Raw genomic sequence first — 13,682 nt, 5'->3', positions numbered from 1 at the left:
TCACTCCATTTACAATGGTATTAAAAAGAATAAAACACTTTGAAATATTAACCAATAAAGTATAATTCGTGTGTACCAGAAACCATAGAATATCTGTTGAAAGCGTGCATGGTGGCGCACACTTGTGATCCTAGTACTTGGGAGGCTGAGACAGGAGGATCCGGGTTCTTGGCCAGCCTCAGCTACTTAGTGAGGCCCTCCACAACCTAGGGAGACCCTGTTTCAAAATAAAAAATAAAATGCTTGTAATCCCAGCATTCAGGAGCCTGAGACCGGAGGGTTCGCAGATAACCTCAGCTACTTAGTGAGGCCCTCTGCAACTCAGTAGACCCGGTCTCAAAGAATAAAAAATAGGGCTGGGGGTATAGCTCAGAGGTCAAATGCCCCTGGGTTCCATCCCGAGACCCGCAAAAAAATAAAAAATAAAAAATTAGGCTGGGGGTGTAGCTTGGAGGTAGTAGAATGCCCCTGGGTTCAATCTTCAGTACCACAAACACACAAAAAAAGAACAAAGTTGGATGATTCATAGTTCTCAATTTCAAAGCCTACTACAAAGCTCTAGTAATTAGAATGCTGCAGAACTGGCATATAGAAAGATAAATAAACCAACAGATAGAACTGAGAATCCAGTTCTCACATGAATGGTCAACTGCTCCTTAATCAAAGTGCCAAGACCATTCAATGGGGGGAAAATATTTTTCAACAAATGGTGCTGGGACAACTGGATAGCCACATGCAAAAGAATTAAGTTAGATCCCTTCCTCACACCACATACAAAATAACTCAAAATGGGGGCGGGGGGGACCTAAATAAGCTGGGTATGATGATGCACGCATGTAATCTCAGAACTTGGGAGGCTGAGACAGGATTGCAGGTTTGCGCTGCGTCTCCACAGACCCTGTGGATGACAAAGGCACCTGCCCTACACTGTCACCAGTACCAGCTGCCTAGGCAGTATGACAACAGTACTCAAATTCTATGATTAGGTAACATGACACATCAGAAAACTTGGGGAAGTCTCAGCCTCCATGGCTCTACACAGGCACAAGCAACCCCGAGTCACTGAGCGGAACCCTGGGAGAGGAGGCGGTCACAGCCCGGTGAGGGGCCACTGCGGTTCACAACTGCTTCACATCGCTGAGTCCCTGGAAGGTGAGAGGTGGTGCTGGCCCTAAACACCAGGTGCAAAGCAGAGAACCTCTCTTCCTGACAGGCTCGCAGGTGAAGCCGCAGCCATGCCTGCGAGCTTGTCTCTCAGACAGACACGCCACCACCATCTGCCCAAATGTGTTTTGTAATACAAGTGGACTCAGAGGAATCAAAATGCAATCTCAGAGGTATCATCATCAAGTTTTCCGGCACCGTGTGACTGACCTTTGATGGAAGTCCATCAGCATGTCGACAAGAACTGAGCAGGCCGATTCCAGGTCTCCATCGCAGCCCCCGGAAGCAGAAGATGCAGGGAGGTAGTGCTCGTGGATTGCCCATTGGTGGAAGTCCTGCCTGCGGAGCGGACACAGAAGCCACCTCTGAGAGATGCCCATGGTGAGGGTTTCTCCGTAACCTGGACATGGGCCCAGTGTGTGTCTGCCGAGCACACTGGTGCGGCTGGAACCAGGAGCCTGGGACCTCTGGGGAGGCAAGGCCTCCCTGCTACAAGGCAGGGGACCTGGGGCCATAGGAAAGGCCCACTCTCAGGGACGGGCTGACCTCCTTTACTACCAGCAAAGGCCAGGTAGGGTTTCATTCCACAAGGTGACCGCTGGCTGTGCAGCTGACGAACCCGATGAGCAACGCAGACAGCTGCACCAGCGCAGGCTCAGCCACACAAGGGTGTCTGCGTTACACCCAGCACGCCAGCGGGCACGGCCACCAAGCCGGCTCTACACTACAGACTGCAGGCTGCTGCCTGTATGCACCCGTGGGAGTGGCCTCGAGAACAAGGAGACCACGCCCTGCTGGTGGGAAAGAACCAGGGAGGCACCCTACATGCCATGTAACTGCGAGCCGCGGGCCACATGGCCACGGGCATGTCGCCTCAGAGTCTGGAACCTGAGTCTCACTGGTGTAATCAGGAAAGAAGGGAAAGGAAATCCCAGGAACACGTCTATACATAATTTCACGGTGACAGTGACCTGAGTGTAAAGGAATGAGGTGACTGTGACTCTTCATTCCAGAAGAGTAATCCCCACTGATGTCCTTTTCTTCTAGTGCACCCATATTCCCACTGCAGGAGTGAGAGCGGGAAGCCCCTCGCAAAGCCAGCTTGGCAAGGGCCCGAGGGCAAACCGGCACCAGCTTTGTGGGAAGAGCAGCCTGCTGTTCCACCTCAGCTTTCTCCTCTCCTTTGACTTCTATGTGCTCCATCTGGAATCTGACACTGATCCAGGTGCATGGAGACAGCACTGCCTGCCCTCAGGGTCAGGAGACAGGAGGCAGGCTAGCCAGAGCTGGTCCTCCCCGAAGGCTGGGTGTGCCGGCTCCCACGCCTGGCCTTCCACGTTCTCTACACATCTCTGTGGTGACCAGCAACATTTCCCTCCCTGCCCTAACCTCAAACTCTCCACACCCAGGACCCTCTTGACTCCCACTGAGCAAGGCTGGCCTTTCTGAAGGTGTCTCATCAGCACCAGGACGCACAGGACCTTGATGTACCTGGCTCCTGATCCCCTTGCCTGTCACTCCCTCTCACAGGGCTGTGTCGTCTTCAGAATGCTCACCCACCTTTAATCTTTGTGTCCAGCTGCTGGTTGACAGGACACAGAGTGCACCATCCCTCGACAGCCCTGCTGGCATGCAGGGCCCTCTGTGTACCTCAGCTGCCTTGTCTGTACAGAAAGGCCACACAGGCAGGCTGGCTTTACCCACGCTCCGCCCCTAGCTTCTAGAACATTCTAGAAATGTCTGCATAGTAGGGGCTCAATAAATGTTTCTTTTTTTATATTTGTTTACTTTTTTTTTTAAACTGGGCATTGTAGTCATATATATATATATATATATATATATATATATATTTTTTTTTTTTTTTTTTTTTTTTTTTTTTTGTGGTACTGGGGTTCCTGGCAGCCCTTCTACCTCTGGGCTACACTCCCAGACCTATTTTATATTTTTATTTGGAAACAGGGTCTCTTAAGCCAGCACAGCTGGCTTCAGACCTGCACGATCCTCTTGTCTCTGCCTCCCAAGCGCAGGGATTACAAGCGTGCGCCACCACACCTGGCTATATATACTTATATTTATTTATTTATTTATTTATTTATTTATTTATTTATTTATTTATTTAATTTTTTTGATGGAACTGGAGTTCCTGGAAACCCTTCTACCTCCGGGCTACACTCCCAGACCCATTTTTTTAAAAATATTTTATTTGGAAACAGGGTCTCTTAAGTCAGTGTGGTTGGCGATCCTCCTGTCTCCACCTCCCAAGCGCGGGGATTACAAGCGTGCACCACCATGCCCAGCATAATAAATGTTTCTTGAATAAAGGATTAACTGAAATGGTGCTCAAAGGTTGTAGTTAACCCAACACTGAAGATGTAATGATGAGACAGACTAAGGCCAGTCCATGTCAAAAGTGATACCATTTTATTTACTTATATATATATATATTTTTTTTTGTGGTACTGGGGGTGGAACCCAGAGGCTTTCTACCTCTGGGTTATAATCCCAAACCTATTTTATATTTTATTTGGATTTATTTTAATTTTTTTGGTGGTACTGGGTGTGGCACCCAGAGGCTTTCTACCTCTGGGGTACACTCCCAGACCTATTTTATATTTTATTTGGAAACAGAGTCTCACTAAGTTGCTGAGAGCCTCACTAAGTAGCTGAGGCTGGCTTTGGACCTAGGCGATCCTCTTGTCTCAGCCTCCCAAGCGTGGGGATTACAAGCGTGCGCCACCAAACCTGGCAAAAGTGATACCATTTTAGAGGGCAGCTCCCCTGAAACACTTACCTTTCTGTATCTGAGAGAATGTCAGCTTCATGTTGAATTTCCAATTCCAGCCTTAACCAGTCTCTGTAAGTTAACTGGGAGATAAGAAGCAATACATAAATCCCATGTCAAGTTTATAAACTTGTCATTTTATTTTAAAAACAAAGATTTGTGTCCTGGGTTATAATGAAATTGCAGCTAAAAGTCTCACAGGAAAGACACCAACCCTGTTTTTCTCAAGGACATTTCTATTCTTATACCATTTCCCTTGCACGAAACCCAAAGATTTCCAACACAAAGATGTCAGTGCCACAGGCCCAGTATCCCTGATTTAAAATGCATGAGATCAGAAGTGTTTCAGATTAGAATTTTTCAGGTTAGGCATGTTCAACCAGTAAAACACTCTTTCCCAAAAATAAAAGTTAATTTTATGAAATGGAGTTCACATTGATCCTTGAGAAATGAAAGCTGATGTATGTGGGCACTACGACACTGTCCATGAACTCCACGAAGCCAGCAAGCTAACACTGCGCAGACTGGTACTTTACAACTTGCATGTGGCCTATAGTTTTGAACAGTTAACCTGTGGCAGCTCTAAAAGCACTCCATTAGGTTACTATGCAAAAACACCAGGAAATGATTTTATGGGCCATTTTAGTTGGGAAAGTAAGTCTTTTTTTTTTTTTTTTTTTTTTTTTTTTTTGGTGGTACTGGGGTTCCTGGAAGCCCTTCTACCTCCGGGCTACACTCCCAGACCTATTTTTAAAATATATTTTTATTTGGAAACAGGGTCTCTTAAGCCAGCGCGGCTGGCTTCGAAACGGCGTGATCCTCCTGTCTCCGCCTCCCAAGCGTGGGGATTACAAGCATGTGCCACCCTGCCTGGGGGAAAGTAAGTCTTGATATAATAACCTGCCTCAAATATTTATGGTAGCTTATTTCTTATCTGAAAATTCCTACAAAGCCAGGCACAGTGGTGCACACTTTAATCCCAATACTTGGAAGGCTGAAACAGGAGGATCACAAGTTTGCAGCCAGCTTCAGCTACTTAGTGAGGCCCTCTGCAACTTAGTAAGACCGTTTAAAAACAAAGAATAATAAATAGGCCAGGCATGGTGGTGCACACTTGTAATCCCAGTGCTTGGGAGGCTGAGACAGGAGGATGGCACAGTTTCAAAGCCAGCCTCAGCTACTGAGTGAGGCTCTCAACAACTTAGCGAGACCCTGTTTCCAAATAAAGTATAAAATAGGGCTGGGAGCATAGCCCGGAGGTAAAAAGCCCCTGCGTTGCACCCCCAGTACCACCAAAAAAAAAAAAAAAGAATAAAAAATAGGGCTACCCCTGGGTTTAATCCCTAGTACCACAAGAGAGAGAGAGAGAGAGAGAGAGAGAGAGAGAGAGAGAGAGAGAGCGCGCTTGTGTGTGTGTGTGTGTGTCCTGGAACAGTTTTCTTCTTCTTTTTTTATACTATTTTTTGCTACTAGAGATTGAACTCAGGGGCATTCTACCTCTGAGCTACATGCCCAGTCTGATTTTATTTATTTTTTTTTTATTTTGAAACAGGGTCTCCCTAAATTGCTGAGGCTGGTCTTGAAACTGCGATCCAAGTACTGGGATTACAAGTGTGTACTACCACGCCCAGCTCTTCCTACAACAATTCTACTAATCAATGTGAGCTAATCTCAAAACCTCACACTAGCCGGGCGTGGTGGCGCACCTTGTAATCCCTGTGCTTGGGAGGTGGAGACAGGAGGATCACGCTGTTTCGGAAACCCCAGTACCAACAAAAAACAAACAAACAAACAAACACCTGACACAACACCCTGCCAGCATGCTCCTACATGGCAAAGGCCAGAGCCAGGCAAGAGTACTCTGCTCACGACCTGTGCACTAGTGTTGCAACAAGCAGAACAAGGCTGCCACTTTGCCAAGACAGGGCGGGTCCCTGTAAGGAACCAGCAACATGATATGCCTCCTGCGCCGTGAGTGGGCACACAACTATTCCCAGGCTCACAGTTTTAATACTCAACACGCCACCTACCCTAATAAAACTTAGAGCTAGTGGCAAATAACCTGGAAAAGTTACACAAGACAGCTGTGAGATCTTTCTCCTCCTCAACTGTGCAGACACCAAGGAAACAGTAATGTGGCGGGCCAATGGCGGAGCACTGTCAGGTAGGCCGGGCTCCAGTGGCAGGCACAGGCTGGGACATGCACATACCAGCACCCCATCGCACGGCTTCACAGCCACATCTGAAATGTTTTTATTAGCTAGGTATGGTGGCGCACACTTGTAATCCCAGTACTTGGGAGGCTGAGATAGGAGAAATGTAGGTTCAAAATCAGCCTCATCAACTTAGAATTCTCAGCAGCCTAGTGAGACCTTATTTCAAAAAAAAATAAAAAGGGTTGGGCGTACAGCTTGGAGGTAGAATGCTCCTAGATTTAATAGCCAGTACCAAAAAAATTTTTTTTTTTTTTCTGTAAAAAGTCACTGTTGGGAGAAACTGGGCAATACACAACAGGATCTTTACATAGTACTTGGTCTACTTTCAAGCTACACTCTGGCCCTTTTTATTTTTATTTTTTGTGGTAATAGGGATTGAACCCAGGGGCATTCTACCTCTGAGTTACACTCCCAGCCCAATTTTTTATTCTTTATTTTTGAAACAGGGTCTCACTAAGTTGCAGAGGGCCTCACTAAGTAGCTGAGGTTGGCCACGAACCCGGATCTTCCTGTCTCAGCTTTCCAAGTACTGGGATTACAAGCATGTGCCACCATGCCTGGCTGGCCTTTTTTATTTTGAAAAAAGGACTGGCTAGGTTGCTGATAGTCTTGCTAAGTTGCTGAGGCTGGTCTCAAACCTGCAAACCTCCTGTTGCAGTCTCCTAAGTACTAGAATTATGGGTGTGCCACCAGGCTCACATCATAGCATTTCTTTCTTGGTGCGGGGACCTGAGCCCAGGCCCTGGCATGCTAAGCAAGCGCTCTACCACAGACTGTAGTACTTCTTACGGCTACACATGAAGAGGCAAGGCCTCAGTGAAGATTTTAACCAAAACACCTCGCGGCTCACACCTCCCAGGAGACAGAGTTCACACACACCCCCCAGACGCAGGACGCGGCAGGACGCGCAGGAGAGAGGGACCTACAAGAAACTCCTTCTCCTTCAACAGCACTTGGAAGCTACTCTGTCTCCACAGAGAGAGCGCTGCGGTCGGCCAGTCTCCGGAAGGAAGGTACAAGGGTCTCCAGGGAAGGCCGGCTCTGTCTTCCTGAGGGCGAGCTGCTCGGGCCTCTGAGAACAATCTGAACACAAGGAACTGGAACTGAAACACACGGTGACATGTGCAAGGTAAGAGGTGAGGAAAATGCTCATGAAGAAACAGGCCACCAGCACTCACGCCCACCAGGCGGCCTCATCCCAGCCCCTCGAGGCGGCGTCTCCACGTTCACAGCTGCCCGCGGCACACCAGTGGGCAGTCCCATGTGTACACTGAGCACACCCAACCCCATCTCATGGCTGCACCTCCATGCAGAGCTGATCCATGCTGCTTTCCAAGGCCTGTCACGTATGCCCCCACAGGAGAGAGGCATCTTATCAGTGACATGTTAGCTACCTGTGAGGGAGGTCTGACTGCCCAGTTAATGAGCCTTTGGCTACTTGAGTGGACTCGGCCTGTAGCCCGTATTTCTTTAAAACCCTGGCCCCTGGCCCCTGGGACTATATTCCTCAAAGTAGATGACTGGAAGCACAGGTACAGCCTAGATACCCAGGGCTGCTCCTCAATTCTGATATAACTGATCTGGGTAGGGCTCCAGATTAGGAGTGCCAGACTGTCTTGACTTTCAGTTGAATCTAATGTGGAGCTTACAATAAAAAAACAGTGTTTTGAGCCAGGCGTGGTGGTGCACGCTTGTAATCCCAGCATTCAGGAGGCTGAGACCAGAGGACCGTGTTTTGTGAACAGCCTCTGCTACTTAAGGAGGCCCTTTGCAACTCAGCGAGAACTTGTTTCAAAAATAAAAAGACTAGCCGGGCATAGTGGCGCACGCTTGTAATCCCAGCATTCGGGAGGCTGAGACAGGGATCGCAGTTTGCAGACAGCCTCAGCTACTTAGTGAGGCCCTCTGCAACTCAGTGAGACCCGGTTTCAAAATAAGGGACAAAAAAATAGGGCAGGGGGTGTAGCTCAGAAGTCGAATGCCCCTGGGTTCCACCCCCAGACCCGCAAAAAATAAAATAAAATAAAATAAAAAATAAAGAAATAAATAAAAAGGCTAAAAAATATGGCTAGGAGTGTAGCTCGGAGGTTCAATGCCCCTGGGTCCCTTCCTTAGTACCACAAAACAAAACAAAACAAACAAAAAAACAAAAAAGTACGGTGTCTTAATCCAGCAGTTATGGTGCAAGTCTGTAATATCAGTACTTGGGAGGCTGAGACAGAAGGGTTGCAGGTTCAGGGCTAACCTCAGCAACTTAGCAATGCCCTCAGCAAAAAAGACTGTTTCAAAATAAAAGATAAAATAGAGCTGAGCGTGCAGCTCTGAGATATAACTCTCCTGAGTTCAATCCCCAGTACTACAAAAAACAAAATTCCACCATTTTATACAGAAGAGGTATCCACGAAAATTCTGTACAAAGAGGGCCAGTGTATGGGTCAGTGGTAAAGCCCTTTGCCTATCATGCGCGAGACTCTGGGTTCAGCCCCAAAGGGCAAGGATGCTTGAGGGCAAGACTGTGGAGGATCAAGACTGGTAGGCGGGGCCGTGGAGGCCAGACTGCGGGGGCAACCCTGGCATGTAATGCAACTTTATCTTCACTTTGGCATTTAGGTTTGAATGATCACTGAGAACTTTCTGCCTTTCTGATTAAGTGTAGCAGCATTTACTAGACGAGATTACAATTTTTCTTTAAAGGAAAATACTCTTTTTTGTGTGGTATTGGGGTTTAAACCCAAGGGCATTCTACCTAGAACACCCCCCAGGCCTATTTTATTTTTAAAATTTTTTGTTTAAATTTTCATTATTTGTGTGTGTTATTTGTGTGTGTGCTGGGGTACTGGGGATAGAATCTAGGAGCATTTTACTTCCAAGCTACACCCCAGCCCTTTGTACTTTTTGAAACAGGGTGTTACTAGGTTGCTGAGAGTAATGCTATCTGTTAAGGCTGTCCTCAAACCTGTGCTACTGTCTCAGACTTCTAAGTACCAGGGTAACAGGCAAGTACAACCACATCCGGATGGATGGATGGATGGATGGATGGATGGATGGATGGATGGAGATATATATATATAGGGTTTTTTTTTGCGGTACTGGGAATGGAACCAGGGGCATTCTACCTCTGAGCTACACCTTCAGCTCTATATTTTATTCTTTATTTTGAAACAGGGTCTCACTGAGTTGCAAAGGCCCAAGTAGCTGAGGCTGGCCATGAACCAGGATCCTCCCGTTTCAGCCTCCCAAATGCTGGGATACAAGTGTGCACCACCACACCCGGCTTATTCTTTAATTTGAAACAGGGACTCGCTGAGTTGCAAAGGGCCTCACTAAGTAGCTGAGGCTGGCCATGAACCATGATCCTCCAGTCTCAGCCTCCCAAATGCTGGGATTACAAGCATGAGCCATCACACCTGGTATAGTTTTTATTTTGTAAACGGTTCTTACTAAGTTACTTACCAAGTTACTTAAAGTAACATACTAGGGCCTCACTAAGTTGCCAAGTCTTGCTCTGAACTTGCCATCCTCCTGTTTTATCCTCCCAAGAACTGGGAGTACAGCTGTGTGCAATAGTACCCAGCTCAGTGTTAGATTCTTTAAAAGAGGAGCAGACTTGTGTAGCTGCCACCTTATATCCCAATTAAACGCAGAGACAGCAGTGTTCAGCATGTGACCTCCTGGGCAGACAGCCCAGCCTGACACATCATGACACCACATGCTGATTAAAGTGCCTGAAAGCTGCACAAACCTGAGAAAGAGAAATGACCCGGCAGACCTACTTTTTTGTTGTTGTTGGTAATGGGGTTCCGGGAAACCCTTCTACCTCTGAGCTACACTCCAGACACCTATTTTTTATATTTTTATTTGGAAATAGGGTCTCTTAAACCAGCGAGACTGGCTTCAAACCTGCAGGATCCTCCTGTCTCCACCTCTCAAGTGTGGGGATTACAAGCATGCGCCACCACGCCCGGCATACCAGACCTACCTTTTTGATAAGCCCTGGAGATAAACACCTGTAGGTGGCATCGCTGGGCTGGGGAGAGAACTTGCACAAAGAATAAGAGATCGCTGCTGTACAGAATCTGCAAGGAGACAACAGAGACAATGTACAACGAGGTCCACAAATCAAGGAGGAAAGAAAAGCAAGTCTGAATTTCACCAAATTGAATTTAGTGCATTCTGAACTGGACGGCATGAGCATCAGACCTTGGTTTAGGAAAATCCTCACACAGCCTTAGCTCCCAGCTTGGCCGTCTCTACCGAGCCCAAGCTGTGCCTCAAATGAGTCCCCACCCACACAAAGGCAGAGGTGCACAGCAAGAGGCAAACATGTTTAAAAAGGGCTTGTGCTCCCTGTGAATGTATGAAGCGCCATGCTCCAACTGGAAAGGCGTAACGCTCATGCAGTCTGACTCTCGGGCCAGTCAGAAGACAAGGGCAACAGATGGGGACACAGCCAAGGATGAGGCAAATGGCCCTTTTGGCTCATGTTTGTGCTACCTGTGTAACTGTAAAAAGGAATCTGCAGAACTATAGAGAAAACCATGCTCAAAGGGCATTTGAGTAAACACTGCTCCGAGCACAACCTCAGCCACATGCGTCGCTCTGCCCTTCAGAAGAAGGGAGCAAGCTGGGCATGGTGGGCACACTTATAATCTCAGCACTGGGAGGCTGAGACAGGAGGATCCGGGTGCGTGGACAGCCTCAGCTGCTTAATGAGTTAATGAGGTCCTTTGCAACTCAGTGAGACTCTGTTTCAAAAAATAAAGAATAAAGGATTTAAAAAAAGGGCTGGGGGTATAGCTCGGAGGTAGAATGCCCCTGGGTTCCACCCTCAGTACTGAAGAAAAAAAAAAAGTAAGTCTGAAAGGATATATACTAGAATGTTAAAGAAGTTCTTTCTCAGCCGGGCGTGGTGGCGCACGCTTGTAATCCCGTGCTTGGGAGGCAGAGACAGGAGAATTGCGCAGGTTCGAAGCCAGCCGTGCTGGCTTAGGAGACCCTCTTTCCAAAAATAAAATAGGTCTGGGAGTGTAGCCCGGAGATAGACGGGCTTCCAGGAACCCCAGTACCACCAAAAAAAAAAAAAAAAAAAAAGAAGTTCTTTCTCTCTTTAGGTGGCTGATTTTTCTGTACATCTGTGTTTGTGTGTGTGTGTGTGTGTGTGTGTGTGTGTGTGTGTGTGAATGTGGTACTGGGGACTGAACCAGGGCATTGTGCATGCTGGGCAAGCGCTCTACCACTGGGCTACACCCCAGCCCCAGGTTTTTATAATTGTATCTGGAGCCGGGCGTGGTGGCACACACTTGTAATCCCAGTACTTGGGAGACAGGATGACTGCACAGGTTCGAAGCCAGCCTCAACTACTTAGTGAGGCTCTCAGCAACTTAGTGAGACCCTGTTTCCAAATAAAATAGAAAATAGGTCTGGGAGTGTAGCCCGAAAGTAGAAAGACCCTGGGTTCCATCCCCAGCACCACAATAAACAAAAAATAATAATTGTATCTGGAGTACTTTTGCTTTTCTCAAGACAGAAGGGCAGTGACGGAGGAAGGGGAGACTCACTTGAGACAGAAGAGCAAGGACTCCCTGGTGCGGCAGGTCAGGAGGCTGTCGAGGAACTCAGGGACGGGAAGGTCACTGACAGGACCAGTAGGATCCAGACCCACCTGCAGGCATGCAGAGCTGGTCTCCCCGAGGTGAACAGCCAGGGCAGCCAGTCCCAGAACATGTGGTGTACTTAGGCTTGGGCCCTGAAGTAAGAAGGAAGGGTGTGGCAGAGCTGACAGCAGCCCCCGACCCAACTGGAGGACTCCTGAGGAACCGAGGACTGTTGGGCAGCAGCCTGGCCCTTGCAGTGACCCCCACAGGGACAGCCTGCATGAAATAGAAGCCTACCTGGTAACGCAGCAGCTGGCAGAGCCGGGTGAGGACTGCAGGGAACAGCATGTGTCCACACAGGGTCTTCACGAAGAGCTCAGCCCAGAGGCCCTGCCTGCAGGTACCAGAGACCAAAGCACTGGTGGCTCACGGCCCTTCATGTCCTTCCCATGACCAATCCAGGCTGACACAAGGGTAGTGGCTTGCCCATAACCAAGACAAGTACCCTGTCAGAAAGTCCCCAGTGGATAAAACTCAGCCTGGCCATCAGCACCCCAGGACACCTCCAGACAACTCAGCAAACCATCTGAGCCCTTACCTCTCTGGGGGGGCAAAGCTAGAGGCTGCCATTAGGTTCTGACAGAAGGCTGACAGCAGGAGGTCCACGACCTGGGGAGACACAGGCACACCTAGCTACACGCTGGGCCTGCCTGCAGGCCAGGCTGCAGAGAGGAGGCCACAGCGCAAGTGGGCACTGAGGGTGCCCTCAGAGGCCAGATCCCACCAGAGCACATATCCTGCACAACCTGGAAACCTGGCGTGTACAGGTGAGTGGGGTCAGCAAACATTGACTACAAAGGGCAAAAGAGAAAAAGTTTTACACTTCGGGGCTGCAAACGATCTGTTGTGTGTGCTTCTTTAATGGAAAGAGGCCTGGGCACAGTGGCGCACACCTGTAATCCCAGCACTTGGGAAGCTGAGACAGGAGGATCACAGGCTCAGAATAGCCTCAGCAACGTGGCCAGACTCTCAACAACCAGTAAGACTCTGTTTCAAAACAAAAAAATAAAAAGGTCTGCCGGGCGTGGTGGCGCACGCTTGTAATCCCCGCGCTTGGGAGGCAGAGACAGGAGGATCGCGCAGGTTCGAAGCCAGCCATGCGCGCTGGCTTAGGAGACCCTGTTTCCAAAATGAAAATGTAAAAAATAGGTCTGGGAGTGTAGCCCGGAGGTAGAAGGGCTTCCAGGAACCCCAGTACCACCAAAAAAAATAAAAATAAAAATAAAAAAATAAAAAAAATAAAAAGGTCTAGGGGTACTGGGTGTCGTGGTGCATGTTTGTAATCCCAGTACCTAGGAGGCTGAGACAGGAGGATCGCAGGTTCAGAGCCAGCCTCAGTAACTTAGTGAGACCCTGTTTCAAAATAAATAAAGAACAGGGTTGGGGGAGTAGCTCAGAGGTAGAATGGCCCGGGTTCAATCCCTAATAAAAATAAAATAAAATAAAATAAAATAGCCAGGCGTGGTGGTACACGTTTGTAATCCCAGCATTTGGGAGGCTGAGACCAGAGGATCGCCGTTCGTGGACAGCCTCAGCTACTTAGTGAGGCCCTCCAAAACTCAGTGAGACCCGGTTTCAAAATAAAGAATAAAGCCGGGCGTGGTGGCGCATGCTTGTAATCCCAGCATTTGGGAGGCTGAGACCAGAGGATTGCGGTTCCCGGACAGCCTCAGCTACTTAGTGAGGCCCTTCGCAACTTAGTGAGACCTGGTTTCAAAATAAAGAATAAAAAATAGGGCAGGGGCTGTAGCTTGGAAGTCCAATGCCCCTGGGCTCCATTTCCAGATTCCCCTCAAAAAAAGGAATAAAAAATTGGTCAAGTGGTGTAGCTTGGAGGTCAAATGTCCCTGGGTTCCATCCCCAGAC

General features: G+C 48.3%; 1 protein-coding gene across 1 annotated transcript in view; it reads right to left on the bottom strand.

Moving 5' to 3' along the window:
- FANCA (FA complementation group A) overlaps window positions 1-13,682 on the bottom strand; it is a gene marked incomplete at both ends in the record, with an annotated part of 72,245 nt that overhangs the window by 15,315 nt on the left and 43,248 nt on the right. The window contains 7 exons of the mRNA XM_080702852.1: window positions 1,375-1,503; window positions 3,956-4,029; window positions 7,089-7,265; window positions 10,142-10,238; window positions 11,721-11,908; window positions 12,054-12,150; window positions 12,355-12,425. Coding sequence (XP_080558978.1) covers window positions 1,375-1,503; window positions 3,956-4,029; window positions 7,089-7,265; window positions 10,142-10,238; window positions 11,721-11,908; window positions 12,054-12,150; window positions 12,355-12,425 — 833 coding nt within the window. The remainder of the gene's footprint in view (window positions 1-1,374; window positions 1,504-3,955; window positions 4,030-7,088; window positions 7,266-10,141; window positions 10,239-11,720; window positions 11,909-12,053; window positions 12,151-12,354; window positions 12,426-13,682) is intronic.

Source organism: Muscardinus avellanarius (assembly GCF_963383645.1).
Source record: "Muscardinus avellanarius genome assembly, chromosome: 10".
Classification (NCBI taxonomy): Eukaryota; Metazoa; Chordata; class Mammalia; order Rodentia; family Gliridae; genus Muscardinus; species Muscardinus avellanarius.
The sequence above is the reverse complement of the archived record's forward strand: the minus strand, read 5'-3'. Positions and strand labels throughout refer to the sequence as shown.